A 17,005-nucleotide genomic window follows, 5' to 3' on the forward strand; every position below is an offset into this window, starting at 1 on the left:
CATGAGGGTGAAGAAATTTGGCTCGTCACCTAAAGCACTCACAAACTGTTACAAATGCACAACCGAGAGCATCCTGTCAGGCTGTATCACCGACAAACTGACTGTTGACTTCCCTACATTTCCTTGCAGCAGGCCAGGTCCTTCTATGCGTGCTCAGGCACGCGCAATCACTTAACATTAACAGGACAGAGAAACCAGACACATCCTCATTGCTCACATGGAGCACTCTAAACCAAAGACAATAAAAACACTTGTAAATGATGGTTATGAAATAAACCAAAATGTGTTTCTCACAAGTGTAGCAGGTTGTTGTGAATGAGAATGACTGTAGGCCTAATTAACCTATAAGATTCTAAGCCCCGTCTAAGCCCGGGTAGGGGGATTCTATTAAGCTATATGGAATTGATTTAAGAAGACCATACCAAGGATCATTTTGCTATTTGATTTTGAATTTTAAGACCCCTTGAAGTATTAAAAATATTTAAAACAATTAACAAACAAAAACGTTTTTGGGGGGGCTCTTACTGCTATTAGCCAATACAAACACATTGAATAACAGATTCACAACATAGAACAACAGGAAGTCCCCCCCAAAAAAATCAAAAGAAAGTTGGTTCTGAAGTGTCTGTCCTATACCTACATCTTTTTTCATTTAAAAAATATTTTTTACATGTATATAACCCCTTATTGGCACTAAACAGTCTCCATATATACTTCCATTCATTTTTTAAACTGGTAAGGGGGACCTTCAGACGAGTCTTGTGAGGCCTGTGGAAGTGCGACATAGGCGGATGTGGGCGATTGAGACACATCCAATGCTAAAAAACAGATCTCTATCTTAAACTGACAGATTTTTAAGGGGATTTTTTATTATGCTAATTCGATTTCTGTGGGGTCACGGACATCGACCTTTAATACATGCAGTAACAGTAATTACTGTAACTAAATGATGGAGATTAAAGGTACATTTACTACTGGTGACATATGTAATGGGGAATTGATCAAAATAAATAATCAAAGGGGAAACAATTCACACAATGAAACAATGAATGTGCAAGAACTGACTGAAGACTGCTGAGCCATTCTGGAAAGAGACTAGCCTATATCTTTGACACACACCCTCCCCTTCTTATCTCAACATTTTAAATTATACTCAAGACACATTATCTTCACACATATTTTGATGCTTTTCACTGACATCCGCAAGTCAATAATCAGCTAGACCTATTGCCACTTGCGCTGCCCCAAATTACGTACTTCCCAAAATAGGCATAGGCCAACAAGTTTGTGATTTGAAACAATCCACAGCTCTTTTTTTGGAAGCTATTGATCCTCGATTCCTATGTGGCTAAGACATGCTTTATGATGTATTTTGTATAGACAAGAATAATTATATAATTTTGGAAAATGTATTTCAATTTACTATTGGACCCTCCATGATGCAATTTCTGTTTCTGTTGTCCAGAAGCCAAAGGCACAATCCTAGTCATATTAGCATCCCATCTTAGTTGTTGTATCTTTAGATTCCCCCTCTTTCTAAGTTTTTAATGGAGATTTTCATCTCTGTCACATATGGAACCTCTCTCATCAGGTGCACTGTTTAGAATGGTGTTTTCCCTCGAATTGCGTTTTGGCAAATGTTTGAGAGTGACGTTTTATTAGCTGCTTCAGTAATAGGAGTTGCATGTTCTGTTAAGATTAATTACCATAATCTAAATGCAATTTCTATCATTCTGACCACTGTGGATGGACGCCCTAATGCATATGGGTTCGGGAAATTTCTGAATTGCCGGGTAGGCCTAAATTAAAATCTTTCGGGTCACGTTGTTTGGCATCACATTTTCCTAAATCAAACCCTGGTTGACTGACAATCTGAACCAGGTTGCAAGTTGAAGCTTTTTCTTGAGTGTCTTGATGAAAGCCAACATTTAGGTCAACCAGAAAATATACCTCTCTGTTGATATCACATACATTATCAAGCATTTCACACATATTATCCATATACTGAATATAGCAACTTCCCACAAAAATAAGCTTTAGGTGAGTCAGGGGAAACTGTAGCCATAGTACTTCAGCAGCATTTGACATGAGCTTCTCTCTAAGCCTTACAGGAATATGACTCTGATTATAAACAGTAATACCTCCTCCATTGGCCTTCCTGTCTTTTCTGTAGATGTTATAACCATATATTGCTAGCACTGTATCATCAAAGGAATTATCTAATTGAGTTTCAGAGATAGCCGGTATATGAATGCTTTCTGTTGCTAGCAAGTTATCGATTTTATGCTTCATACAGTTGAAGTCGGAAGTTTACATACACCTTAGCCAAATACATTTAAACTCAGTTTTTCACAATTCCTGACATTTAATCTAAGTAAAAATTCCCTGTCTTAGTTCAGTTAGGATCACCACTTTATTTTAAGAATGTGAAATTACAGAATAATAGTAGAGAGAATGATTTATTTCAGCTTTTTTTTCTTTCATCACATTCCCAGTGGGTCAGAGGCCACCTTGCTACATACACTCAATTAGTATTTGGTAGCATTGCCTTTAAATTGTTTAACTTGGTCAAAAGTTTTGGGTAGCCTTCCACAAGCTTCCCACAATAAGTTGGATGCATTTTAGACCATTCCTCCTGACAGAGCTGGTGTAACTGAGTCAGTTTTGTAGGCCACCTTGCTTGCACACACTTTTTCAGTTCAGCCCACACATTTTCTATGGGATTGAGGTCAGGGCTTTGTGATGGCCACTCCAATACCTTTACTTTGGAAGTATGCTTGGGGTCATTGTCCATTTGGAAGACCCATTTGCGACCAAGCTTTAACTTCCTGACTGATGTCTTGAGAAATTGCTTCTATATATCCACATAATTTTATTTCCTCATGATGCCATCTATTTTGTGAAGTGCACCAGTCCCTCCTACAGCAAAGCACCCCCATAAAATGATGCTGCCACCCCCATGCTTCACGGTTGGGATAGTGTTGTTCGGCATGCAAGCCTCCCCCTTTTTCCTCCAAACATAACAATGGTCAATATGGCCAAACAGTTCTATTTTTGTTTCATCAGACCAGAGGGCATTTCTCCAAAAGTATGTTCTTTGTCCCCATGTGCAGTTGCAAACTGTAGTCTGGCTTTTTTATGGTGGCTTCTTCCTTGCTGACTGGCCTTTCAGGTTATGTCGATATAGGACTCGTTTTACTGTAGATATAGATACTTTTATACCTGTTTCCTCCAGCATCTTCACAAGGCCCTTTGCTGTTGTTCTGGGATTGATTTTCACTTTTTTCACCAAAGTAAATTCCTCTCTAGGAGACACAATACGTCTCCTTCCTGAGCGGTATGACGGCTGCGTGGTCCCATGGTGTTTATACCTGCGTACTATTGTTTGTACAGATGAATGTGGTACCATCAGGCATTTGGAAAATTGCTCCCAATGTTGAACCAGACTTGAGGAGGTCTTGGCTGATTTCTTTTGATTTTCTCATGATGTCAAGCAAAGTGGCACTGAGTTTGAAGGTAGGCCTTGAAATACATCCACAGGTATACCTCCAATTGACTCAAATGATGTCAATTAGCCTTTCAGAAGCTTCTAAAGCCATGACATCATTTTCTGGAATTTTCCAAGCTGTTTAAAGGCACAGTCAATTCAGTGTGTGTAAACTTCTGACCCACTGCTATTATTGTGCTTTTCTGGGTTGCTTGATTGTTTTTGTTGATTTACTTGGAGGCTTATCAGAGGTAGACATGACAGTGGTGTTTATATTTGAGCTGATAGTGCAGCGTGAACTGCTCACAGTGGGCTTCCCACTACGTCAAACCTTATCAGTGCCCTTCAGTATAACGTTGGGTTATGTATGTAACCTTGGTTCTCTGAGTGGAGTATCGGTCACCAAATGCCTATGGGAACTCCTTCCCCTTCACTCGATGTGATTGAGATGCTTAATATCAAAGATGTTTACAGTCACGCCTTAATGTACCCACATGACCTGTCATTATAAAAGGCGGTGTGGCGTGACATACTGTGTTTTACTTCAAATCGAACACAACGGAGGTGGAGGAACGATATTAAATCTTGGCGATCCGTTTCTCTACTTAGAGAACCACGGTTACATCCGTAACCCAATGCTCTCTTTCGTTTTCATGATGGGTCGCCTACAACCTATGGGACAGGCTGTACCAAAGAGTTAGTTCGGACAACAGAGTGGGATTACTCACCATTTAACTTAGCCCAGATCAGTCCATGGGACGTCCTTTATCCATCACAGGATGCAACAGAATATAATTACCCAACAGGGTAACATAGAATTTTAACTGTGGTATACAACCTTATACACAAGCAAGCTGTAAGCTAGCACTTACAACATTCGGCTTCAATTGGCTGCAACAGCACCAAGAGTGGAAGACCTCTGTATAGAACATTAATTTCACTGATGGTTGATAAGTAAGTATCATGATGGTTGATGGTTGACAAGTACGCTCACTTATCTGGTTTGAGAGCGCGTGCCATGTCCAGAACCACAGACCCCGCTGATGGTGTGGACATAACATTGAGTCTGTAGAACCTCGTGAAAGTAATGGGTGTGCCCAACTTGAAGCAGCAGAGATAGAGTCCAGGGAGGCCCCTCTGAACAGGGCCCATGAAGTGGCCGTACCCCTGGTGGAGTGTGCTACCATGCCGTCTTGAGTTGGTTGGTAATCCAATGTGCCAGTCTCTGCTTTGAGACAGCACTCCCTTTAGTGTTCTCCCCATAATCCACAAAAAACTGTTGTTTGACGAACAGTTCTTGTTGCAGCAAGATAGGCACTCAATGCCCTAACCGGGCAAAGTGTATGCAACTCACACCTCTCCTGTGAGGAGTGGGGAGACGGGTGAATTGCTGCTTTTTAGGGCTGGTTAGCATGTGATGATGAAAGCACCTTAGGTAAGAATGCTGGATTTGTCCGAAACACTACCTTAGATCGATCTTCTGCTAAAGTGAGGCATGAAGGAAAGGTAGAGAGTGCATGTAATTCTCCACATACTTGGCTGAAACAATAGCCAATAGAAAGTCAGTCTTGACTGAGAGCTCACATAGAAACTGTTTATCATGAAAAACCCAGCAGCGTTGCAGTTCTTGACACAAATCAGTGCGCTTGGCAATTCTACCATAACCTGTTCAAAGGCACTTAAACACGGCTGCTAGAATCTTGACTAGAACCAAAAAATTTGATCATATTACTCCAGTGCTAGCCTCTCTAAACTGGCTTCCTGTTAAAGCTAGGGCTGATTTTAAGGTTTTACTGCTAACCTACAAAACATTACATGGGCTTGCTCCTACCTATCTCTCCGATTTGGTCCTGCCGTACATACCTACACGTACGCTAAGATCACAAGACGCAGGCCTCCTTATTGTCCCGAGAATTTCTTAAGGCCCTCCAAACTGAAGTTGTTGGTGTGGCCCCTGAACGTGACCGCCTTGCAGCTGCAGGGTTGCCCTCTTTAGTAATTGACACAATTGTGACAGCCAGGGCATCCTGTATTCCTACAAGTGTATTCCTGGTGTCGACCATGCAGAATCGCCATCTTCCTGACCAGTTTCTGTCATTTTGACTTTCCTCCAGGAGCTTATGGCTGCAGGGAAGTCCCCATCTACATTGAAAGTGTACACTAAGTGAACAAAACATTATGAATACCTGCTCTTTCCATGACCAGGTGAAAGCTATGATCCCTTATTGATGTAACTTGTTAAATCCACTTCAATCAGTGTAGATGAACGGGAGGAGACAGGTTAAAGGCAGGTTAAATCAATTACATTTATTTACTGAAAACAGAAGGTCTGGGACAGGTAGCATGTCCGGTGAATAGGTCAGGGTTCCATAGCCGCAGGCAGAACAGTTGAAACTGGAGAAGCAGCACGACCAGGTGGACTGGGGACAGCAAGGAGTCATCAGGCCAGGTAGTCCTGAGGCATGGTCCTAGGGCTCAGGTCCTCCTCCGAGAGAGAGAGAGAGGGTGAGATAAAGAAAGAAAGATAGAGAGAAAAATCGAGAGAGAATTAGAGAGAGCATACTTAAATTCACACAGGACACCGGAAAAGACAGGAGAAATACTCCAGATATAACAGACTGACCCTAGCCCCCCGACACATAAACTATTGCAGCATATACTGGAGGCTGAGACAGGAGGGGTTGGGAGACACTGTGGCCCCGTCCGACGATACCCCCGGACAGGGCCAAACAGGCAGGATATAACCACACCCACTTTGCCAAAGCACAGCACCCATACAATGGAAATTATTACATCACAATACCAGGCAGCCATTGAGAGTGTAACCATTCATTTACCTGTCAAATTTCCAAGGGTTAGAAGTCCCAAGCCCGTTCTATTCATTCTTATTTCTATGGTCTGAACTATGACGGAAAGAAGCAGGCTGAACAAGCGAAGCAAATGATTTGTCCATACAGAGGAAATGGCAAAAAACATTCTCATCTGCACTATGAAATGTAGCTAAGTGAGTGTATATGCTTGGTATGGCAGGAGTTCTGCCATATACATCCTCCAATTGCATTGGAGCTCACATGAAGTCTTTGAAAACGGAATGAATGTTTGTCTTTGAAGAACTGAATTAATCAAACTTGGATGTGGGCGCCATGGCAGTAGGTACATGTTTCACATTGAGGTTCCTGCTTGCTCTCTCAATGATTTCAGATAAGGATATTTTCTGGCTGACCATCACTGCCAGGCCGGCAGGCTGGGACTGGACGATGCTAGAGCTGTAGTACATAGCATCATCGTCATCATCATAAGTACGTTAGTGTCATCCAATTGAACAACAATGCTCAGTTCAGAGGTAGGGGTTGGGTTTGGTACCAGTGGGGGAAGCCTGGCCAGGATGTGCTCTGGATGGTTGGCATACGACTGTCCAGTGACTTAATCTCCCTGCACATCTCAGTGCGTTGAGATTTGTGCCCAGGTGAGGATAGCGTTTATTTGGCAGTGAATCACAAGTGGAGTGAGACCCATCATTAGACCTGGAGCATTTGGAATGATCATTGATCTGTGTGGCAGACTAATCTGATGACAATCTGGAGCCTCCGTCCCCAAAGCGTGCAAGTCGAGATTTCAATGCTCTTGGTTTGAATTTCTGACAGTGAGTGCATGTTCATCTCCCAAGCAAATAATGCAAAGTGTGTGCTCATCTGAGGCTCGGAGTTGTTTTTCACCCTGTTGACATGGGTGGAACAACACCCTGTGTACACCACAGAATCAGTGTGCAAATAACGGATTTTCACAGTGTGTCTCAGTGTATGCTTCAATTGCCTCAGTATCGGCTAAAAATGATTTGAGAGAAAGTTATTCTTAGCATTGGCTCTGACCCGTTGTGCTTCGGGATCGAGGCTCCCACCTAAATATGTATCAAGTTCCGGGCTAAATATGAAGTTATCTGACTGGCACAGTCAAGTGTGGATTGTCAGTCTCTGAGTTGGTGAACTCGGTCAAGCAAGGATCGGTTGCCTACAGCACCGCTGAGCTCCATGATCACAGAAAAACATAAGCATCATAATCACATAGCGTGAAGGTGAAAGTGTTCTTATAGGCCGTTTGGCGACACATAACAAAAATGAAAGAGAGGCCTGAAATCATTGGCCACTTTTTGGAGTCTTTCAGAGCTAGAATCAGTTCTTTAAAATCCAGTTTCAGCAGTTCCGAGCTAGCCCTCCTAATGTTGTTTGACCCCACATGGACTACGACAGCGTCAGCTCCCGGCAGCTGTCGTAGAACGGTATGAAGCAGCCTAGTAATGTCCTGTACTCATGTTCCAGGATAGCACAGTTTTTTTGCCCCGGGAACTGAGATGTTTCTCACCATAGAGCTGCCGATGATAATGGCTGGTGAAATGGCAGAGTGAAATGGCAGAGGAGGTCCGGCAGTTTTTGCGCCTCGAGCCAGCCACCAAACCCATTGTGGCTGATGGAGGAGCCGGTGCCTCAGACAACCTCCTATAATTTGTACACTGCAAATTGACCACAACTAAGCCTAATATTGTTGTATAGTAATAAGTAGTATCATATTATCTTTACTAGCTGTTTGCTAGTTTACATAGTGAGTTTGAAAGAGGAGCCTTGGCCTAGAAACATGATAATTCAATGAACCAAAGACGATGTTCACTTCTCTACAACCACATAGTATTACACAAGAACAAAGAGTTTGTACAAATGTATTTTTAGATATAACCTAAGGATATTTTTATGTGAGAAATGTTACAAGTTACATTTATATTTACCTGGGAGGGCTATGACATAACTTAAGCGTATTTAAGTTGTTGTTGCTGTGTGGGCCAACATGATTGATCAGTGAAAGCATAAAGGCCGATGACTTACACGTATTTTAGGAACACAGAATCAAGAACCATAATATGTGGATCAGTTATATCTAAAGCTAGGAATGTGGAGTCCTATCAAGTGCCTTTACAACCATAGTAACCTGTGTATTGTGTGTCATTCATAGACTTTGCATGTGTACACTGGGAGGGAAAACAGATACTTTTAGCACAGATACTTTCGCTTGCATTACATTTAACATTTAAGTCATTTAGCAGACGCTCTTATCCAGAGCGACTTACAAATTGGTGCATTCACCTTATGACATCCAGTGGAACAGTAGTGCATCTAAATCTTTTAAGGGGGTGAGAGGGATTACTTTATCCTATCCTAGGTATTCCTTAAAGAGGTGGGGTTTCAGGTGTCTCCGGAAGGTGGTGATTGACTCCGCTGTCCTGGCGTCGTGAGGGAGTTTGTTCCACCATGGGGGCCAGAGCAGCGAACAGTTTTGACTGGGCTGAGCGGGAACTGTATTTCCTCAGTGGTAGGGAGGCGAGCAGGCCAGAGGTGGATGAACGCAGTGCCCTTGTTTGGGTGTAGGGCCTGATCAGAGCCTGGAGGTACTGAGGGCCGTTCCCCTCACAGCTCCGTAGGCAAGCACCATGGTCTTGTAGCGGATGCGAGCTTCAACTGGAAGCCAGTGGAGAGAGCGGAGGAGCGGGGTGACGTGAGAGAACTTGGGAAGGTTGAACACCAGACGGGCTGCGGGCGTTCTGGATGAGTTGTAGGGGTTTAATGGCACAGGCAGGGAGCCCAGCCAACAGCGAGTCTGCAGTAATCCAGACGGGAGATGACAAGTGCCTGGATTAGGACCTGCGCCGCTTCCTGTGTGAGGCAGGGTCGTACTCTGGGATGTTGTAGAGCATGAACCTACAGGAACGGGCCACCGCCTTGATGTTAGTTGAGAACGACAGGGTGTTGTCCAGGATCACGCCAAGGTTCTTAGTGCTCTGGGAGGAGGACACAATGGAGTTGTCAACCGTGATGGCGAGATCATGGAACGGGCAGTCCTTCCCCGGGAGGAAGAGCACCTCCGTCTTGCCGAGGTTCAGCTTGAGGTGGTGATCCGTCATCCACACTGATATGTCTGCCAGACATGCAGAGATGCGATTCGCCACCTGGTCATCAGAAGGGGAAAGGAGAAGATTAATTGTGTTCTGCATAGCAATGATAGGAGAGACCATGTGAGGTTATGACAGAGCCAAGTGACTTGGTGTATAGCGAGAATAGGAGAGGGCCTAGAACAGAGCCCTGGGGGACACCAGTGGTGAGAGCACGTGGTGTGGAGACGGATTCTCGCCACGCCACCTGGTAGGAGCGACCTGTCAGGTAGGACGCAATCCATGCGTGGGCACGCGCCGAGATGCCCAACTCGGAGAGGGTGGAGAGGAGGATCTGATGGTTCACAGTATCGAAGGCAGCCGATAGGTCTAGAAGGATGAGAGCAGAGGAGAGAGAGTTAGCTTTAGCAGTGCGGAGTGCCTCCGTGATACAGAGAAGAGCAGTCTCAGTTGAATGACTAGTCTTGAAACCTGACTGATTTGGATCAAGAAGGTCATTCTGAGAGAGATAGCGGAGAGCTGGCCAAGGACGGCACGTTCAAGAGTTTTGGAGAGAAAAGAAAGAAGGGATACTGGTCTGTAGTTGTTGACATCGGAGGGATCGAGTGTAGGTTTTTTCAGAAGGGGTGCAACTCTCGCTCTCTTGAAGACGGAAGGGACGTAGCCAGCGGTCAGGGATGAGTTGATGAGCGAGGTGAGGTAAGGAGAAGGTCTCCGGAAATGGTCTGGAGAAGAGAGGAGGGGATAGGGTCAACACGGGCAGGTTGTTGGGCGGCCGGCCATCACAAGACGCGAGATTTCATCTGGAGAGAGAGGGGAGAAAGAGGTCAGAGCACAGGGTAGGGCAGTGTGAGCAGAACCAGCGGTGTCGTTTGACTTAGCAAACGAGGATCGGATGTCGTCGACCTTCTTTTCAAAATGGTTGACGAAGTCATCTGCAGAGAGGGGAGGAGGGGGAGGGGAGGAGGATTCAGGAGGGAGGAGAAGGTGGCAAAGAGCTTCCTAGGGTTAGAGGCAGATGCTTGGAATTTAGAGTGGTAGAAAGTGGCTTTAGCAGCAGAGAGAAAGAGGAAAATGTAGAGAGGAGGGAGTGAAAGGATGCCAGGTCCGCAGGGAGAGGCGAGTTTTCCTCCATTTCCGCTCGGCTGCCCGGAGCCCTGTTCTGTGAGCTCGCAATGAGTCGTCGAGCCACGGAGCGGGAGGGGAGGACCGAGCCGGCCTGGAGGATAGGGGACATAGAGAGTCAAAGGATGCAGAAAGGGAGGAGAGGAGGGTTGAGGAGGCAGAATCAGGAGATAGGTTGGAGAAGGTTTGAGCAGAGGGAAGAGATGATAGGATGGAAGAGGAGAGAGTAGCGGGGAGAGAGAGCGAAGGTTGGGACGGCGCGATACCATCCGAGTAGGGGCAGTGTGGGAAGTGTTGGATGAGAGCGAGAGGGAAAAGGATACAAGGTAGTGGTCGGAGACTTGGAGGGGAGTTGCAATGAGGTTAGTGGAAGAACAGCATCTAGTAAAGATGAGGTCGAGCGTATTTCCTGCCTTGTGAGTAGGGGGAAGGTGAGAGGGTGAGGTCAAAAGAGGAGATGAGTGGAAAGAAGGAGGCAGAGAGGAATGAGTCAAAGGTAGACGTGGGGAGGTTAAAGTCGCCCAGAACTGTGAGAGGTGAGCCGTCCTCAGGAAAGGAGCTTATCAAGACATCAAGCTCATTGATGAACTCTCCGAGGGAACCTGGAGGGCGATAAATGATAAGGATGTTAAGCTTGAAAGGGCTGGTAACTGTGACAGCATGGAATTCAAAAAGGCGATAGACAGATGGGTAAGGGGAGAAAGAGAGAATGAAACCACTTGGGAGAGATGAGGATCCCGGTGCCACCACCCCGCTGACCAGAAGCTCTCGGGGTGTGCGAGAACACGTGGGCAGACGAAGAGAGAGCAGTAGGAGTAGCAGTGTTGTCTGTGGTGATCCATGTTTCCGTCAGTGCCAAGAAGTCGAGGGACTGGAGGGAGGCATAGGCTGAGATGAACTCTGCCTTGTTGGCCGCAGATCGGCAGTTCCAGAGGCTACCGGAGACCTGGAACTCCACGTGGGTCGTGCGCGCTGGGACCACCAGATTAGGGTGGCGCCACGCGGTGTGGGAGCGTTTGTATGGTCTGTGCAGAGAGGAGAGAACAGGGATAGACAGACACATAGTTGACAGGCTACACAAGAGGCTACGCTAATGCAAAGGAGATTGGAATGACAAGTGGACTACACGTCTCGAGTGTTCAGAAATTAAGCTTACGTAGCAAGAATCTTATTGACTAAAATGATTAAAATGATACAGTACTGCTGAAGTAGGCTAGCTGGCAGAGGCTGCGTTGTTGACTATGTAGGCTAGCTGGCAGTGGCTGCGTTGTTGACACTACACTAATCAAGTCGTTCCGTTGAGTGTAATAGTTTCTACTGTGCTGCTATTCAGGGCTGAAAGCTGGCTAGCTAGCAGTGTTGATTACGTTACGTTGCGTTAAAAGAAAATAATAGCTGGCTAGCTAACCTAGGAAATCGCTCTAGACTACACAATTATCTTTGATACAAAGACGGCTATGTAGCTAGCTATGTAGCTAGCTACGATCAAACAAATCAAGCCGTTGTACTGTAATGAAATTAAATGAAAAATGTGATACTACCTGTGGAGCGAAGCGAAATGCGACCGGGTTGTTGAGTGAGGAAGTTCTGTTCGGTAGACGTTGGCTAGCTGTTGGCTAGCTAGCAGTGTCTCCTGCGGACCGAGTGCAGATGCGACCGCTCGCTTCAACCCGAAAGAACCAGCCTGATCACGTGATGGCTTACATTTTATTTCACTTGACAAGTGAAATTAAACTATACGTGAGCGGCAGTGGTCAGTCTGCTTAACTAGGCTATACATTTGCTGGAAGAGAAAAAGATTGTAATAAAAAGTTTTGAGAGGGCTTGTGCCTGGAGCGGATCAAGGACACCATGATGCTTTTGAAAAGTATTTAAATGTACTGTATGTGAAGATCATTACACGGAGTGGAACATGGGAACCCAAGAGGAGACTCAGACGAGGGGACTGGGATGAAGTAACCAAGGTATTTATTGAAAGACAGGGGGAAGATGGAGTGCAGGCCAGGGGAAGCTTGGGTGGGTTGCAGAAAACCAGGTACGGAGGCTGAGGCTGGAGCGAGAGGGGTTAGGACAGGGTAAGCAGGTCCGGAAGGGAATCCAAGGGAGTAGTAGAGTGGGGAATCCAGGACAGAGTAGAGTGATGACGAGACGTGGAACTGGAGACAGGGACCAGGGTCAGAGGGAGCGGAACTATAGTGGAGAGGAAAACAGCGTCAGGCAAGGAAACCAGGCACAACAGGCTAACAGGATCTAATAGTAACAAACAGCTAGCCGCGTAGATTGACTGCTCTGACTGCAGCACACCTGACTCTGCCCACACAATCACACAGAGAGAGAGAGAGAGAGAGAGAGGGGGGGGGGGGTACTGGGGAATGGCGGCAGATCAAGGAGACACAACATTTACATTTAAGTCATTTAGCAGACGCTCTTATCCAGAGCGACTTACAAATTCAAGATGAGCAATAGAGGGCTTTGCAGGAGCAGATGTGACAAAGATGCAATATATGGTTAGCAAATGTTGCCAAAACGACTTGGTTTGATTTTTAATGTACAGTTTTATTGAAAAATATGTTTGGTTTTTCAAGGGCACTCTTCCCTCCTAGATCATTGGAATTTGAAGAAATTAAATGGGACATAGCATAAACAAGAGCATAGTGACATGATCGACTCACCAAATGCAAAGGAGGCAGTCACCTACCAGCTCTGGCTTTGTCAGACAACTGAAAGCAACGACTCCCATGATATTACACAAAGCCAAGGAAAGACGTTAAAATAGCATTTTATAATTATTTTATCTTTCCAATCAAAGTGGTTGAGGGTTACACAATGTACTTACTGTATTGGTATGCACAAATGTGTTCTCTGCTCTTCACTCTCATGCTTAAATAAAGATACTGTATTTCAATATCAAAACAGGACTATTTTGATTTATCTGTTATTTTACCAGGTAAGTTAACTGAGAACACATTCTCATTTGCAGCAACGATCTGGGGAATAGTTACAGGATGAATGAGCCAATTGTAAACTGGGGATTATTAGGTGACCGTGATGATTTGAGGGCCAGATTGAGAATTTAGCCAGGACACCGGAGTTAACAAGCCTACTCTTACAATAAGTGCCATGGAATCTTTAATGACCTCAGAGAGTCAGGACACCTGTTTAACGTCCCATCTGAAAGACAGCACTACACAGGGCAGTGTCCCCAATCACTGGCCTGTGGCATTGGGATATTTTTTTAGACCAGAGGAAATAGTGCCTCCTACTGGCCCTCCAACACCACTTCCAGCAGCATATGGTCTCCCATCCAGGAACTGACCAGGACCAACCCTGCTTAGCTTCTGAAGCAAGCCAGCAGTGGTATGCTGCTGGCAAACTATGTTTGTAATAATGATTGAGTTTCTCCAAGTAGATGATTACAGCTTATGTGTTATTAAATGTATTAGTTAAATGTGACATACCACAGTTTTCAAACATCCTTCAGAGGCATTTCTCTCATTGTAAGTCACTCTCACCCTAAATTCTATAGACCAGGGGCTGGTCTGACTTGAATTTGCCTTCCTTACTAGCCCATAACATGTCTTGTGATCACTTTATTCATATATTTGAGCTTTTCAGACAGATAATAACCAGGATCCCTCATGTAACATTACTACTACGGGACTCCCAATCACGGCCACTTGTGATACCGCTTGGAATCGAAACAGGGTCTGTAGTGACACTTCTAGCACTGAGATGCAGTGCCTTAGACCTCTGCGCCACTCGGGAGCCCCACAACTCTTATCTCAGCAGATTCTTGAGAGGGTTAAATTCAAGAAAGCATATGGTCATTAAACAGGGGGCTAACCATCCTAGTCCATGACAAACTTCCCCAAGGGAGTTAAATTGTAGTTACGTTTCCTTGGGGTTAAACATTCCCTATTGTTATCCTGACTCCCAATGTTTGCTACTGAAATTGAAAAAAAAGATGCTTTGAAAATAAAGCCTGTGATCAATTGATTGAATCAGGTGTTAGAACTTGGCTATAACAAAAGCATGCACACACTAGTATGTCACTGGAGCCCATACAGATGGAAAGAGGTCTCATCTTTGTATCTGTGCCATTATGGTGTCTGTGACAGCACCATTGAGGCTCCATTTTAAAGTAGTCAATTTTCTTCTTCCTTTGTGTTTGAAAAAAAGTGTAAAGCTAATATAGGTGATTTACAGTGCTGGAGTTGTGAACCAAATCTTGTGTGTCATTTATTCTGGCCACTATGGCAATGATATACTGTAGCTTAAAGACATTTACAAACCATAGCACCCAATTTGAAGAAGAAGACAATGATCTGATGATTGGCTGATCGCTCCCAACCCAAATAAATCCCCACCCAGTTGAATACTTTAAAATGGTGAAAGCCCTCAACTGCAATGTACTTGCTAAAATGGGTTATATCCAAGTTTAGTCCTCCGACTATCTCTATGATGGGGTTCTGTTGCCCTCTGAAATACAGTAAAGTCACCGGCTATCCAACGTTTGAAAACAATGAAATGTCTTGAATGTAGCCCTTACCTCACTCAGGCTGAGCTCTGCCCCGCCCCAGAAGCAGCGGGCTTGGTCAGGTGTTCCGAGAACCAACAACGGGCGTAAACTTTTCCCTTGGAACATTAATCGTATTTCATTTTACAGTCAAACATAAATCGATATCGAGCATGCTTAGACGGATACTTCAAATGGTAAGATTCCAGAATCAAAGCGGCAGGCGTACAGTTTATATGATACCAAGTTGCTTTCCTTGTGTTGCACAGGCCTGCGCTCTGTGTCTGTTGTCAGCCAGTCAGGCCGACACAACAAAACGGGCCTAGCTAGCATCAAATGTTCACGTATATAAACTACAGTCAGTTTGAACAGTAGTAGACAGCTAGTGTGTTGGTACCGTGGAGATAAATATATGGTTGGTACAATGTGCTTACTAGCTCAGTTTGGCTTATGGCTAATGTTAAAATGTAGCTAACTAACGTTACGTAAACTGCCAGGCTAGTAGCTAACGTTACAGCTACCTAGCTAAGCTTTTTGGAAGATGCCCATGGGCATGGCTAGCTAACTTGTTCGCTCAAATGGTAACTTTAGAACAATTACCTATCCAACGACACCCATTAAGTGGACTGGAACTGTGACCTTTTGGTAAACGGTTTGAGGGAGACCTCTTAATTTGACCACTATCTTTGGTTAACCTTCTCGTTTTAAGTTACCGGTATGCAAGTAACTAGTTAGCTTGCTAACAAACATGCAAGCAATGAATGGCTTATAACGTTACATGGCAATATCAGGCACTGCTGCTGAATCAAGGCCAAATTATGTGTCATAAGACATTGACAGTTTACGTACTCCTTTCTTTCGCCAATTATTTGTCCTGTACATGCTTGCCACCAAAACATGAGATAGTTAGGTACACTGGTGAAATCAAAGCTATTGAGTGTTGTAAAAGTTAGCCCCTTCCCAACACTTCCTGTTGCAGTGTTCGTGAACAGCTCGTTGTTCATGCTAAACCACAGATACACATTCATTCATTACATATATTTATATTTAGCCTACTTGTTAGTCACCATAACAGTTTTGGCCGGTCATTTGCTAAATTCTGTCACATCCTGCATTTCACTTCCATTTCACATTCGGTCGATTTTCCCTTTCCCCTATGGAAATGGATAATTCCTCTTGAAACCAGGATACAAATTATTCAAGCTGCAATATGTACATTTTTGGGTGACCTGCCAACATTCTCATAGAAATGTGAGTTATAGAACTGTCATTATCATTGAAAGCAAGTCTAAGAAGTTGTAGATCTATGTGCTTCCTGTTTTTAAGTTAAGTTTTCATATTTTACTTTCGTTTTTGTACACCACCTTCAAACAAATTAAAATACAATATTTTTGGTAATGGAAAATATATTTCAGATGTTTAGATGGTACAATGATCCTCTACGCAAGTGGTTCCCAAACTTTTTATAGTCCTGTATCCCTTCAAACTTTCAACCTCCAGCTGCACCAGGGTCAGCACAATCTCAAATGCTGTTTTTTTGCCATCATTGTAAGCCTGCAACACACACACTATATAATACATTTATTGAACATAAGAATAACTGTGAGTTTTTGTCACAACCCGGCTCGTGGGAAGTGACAAAGCGCTCTTATAGGACCAGGGCACAAATAATAATAACAAGTTCTCATCTACAACTGCGACCTGGCCAATAATTAAGTAAAGCAGTTTGACACATACAACAACACAGAGTTACACATGGAATAAACAAACACAGTCAATAATACAGTAGAAAAATTATATATACAGTGTGTGCAAATGAGGTAAGATAAGGGAGTAAATAGGCCATGGTAGCGAAGTAATTACAACATACCAATTAAACACTGGCGTGATTGATGTGCAGAAGGTAAATGTGCAAGTAGAGATACTGGGGTGCAAAGGAGCA

General features: G+C 44.2%; 1 protein-coding gene and 1 long non-coding RNA gene across 3 annotated transcripts in view; one reads left to right on the forward strand and one right to left on the reverse strand.

The window, feature by feature from the left end:
• Positions 1-12,493: 12,493 nt before the first annotated feature.
• Positions 12,494-16,018, reverse strand: LOC115134113 (uncharacterized). Of its 2 annotated transcripts, none has more exons than XR_003864295.2 (3): positions 15,913-16,018; positions 15,097-15,182; positions 12,494-12,737 (listed from the first exon to the last, which is right to left on the reverse strand). It is a non-coding gene; the product is annotated as an uncharacterized LOC115134113 (long non-coding RNA). The 2 variants fall into 2 exon arrangements; XR_003864294.2 differs by lacking the exon at positions 15,913-16,018 and adding an exon at positions 15,664-15,903.
• LOC115134112 (early endosome antigen 1-like) overlaps positions 15,113-17,005 on the forward strand; it is a 51,076-nt gene continuing 49,183 nt past the window's right edge. Inside the window, exon 1 of the mRNA XM_029667768.2 lies at positions 15,113-15,260. Coding sequence (XP_029523628.1) covers positions 15,237-15,260 — 24 coding nt within the window. The 5' untranslated portion in view covers positions 15,113-15,236. The remainder of the gene's footprint in view (positions 15,261-17,005) is intronic.

The sequence above is a fragment of the Oncorhynchus nerka genome, linkage group LG9a (assembly GCF_034236695.1).
Source record: "Oncorhynchus nerka isolate Pitt River linkage group LG9a, Oner_Uvic_2.0, whole genome shotgun sequence".
Classification (NCBI taxonomy): domain Eukaryota; kingdom Metazoa; phylum Chordata; class Actinopteri; order Salmoniformes; family Salmonidae; genus Oncorhynchus; species Oncorhynchus nerka.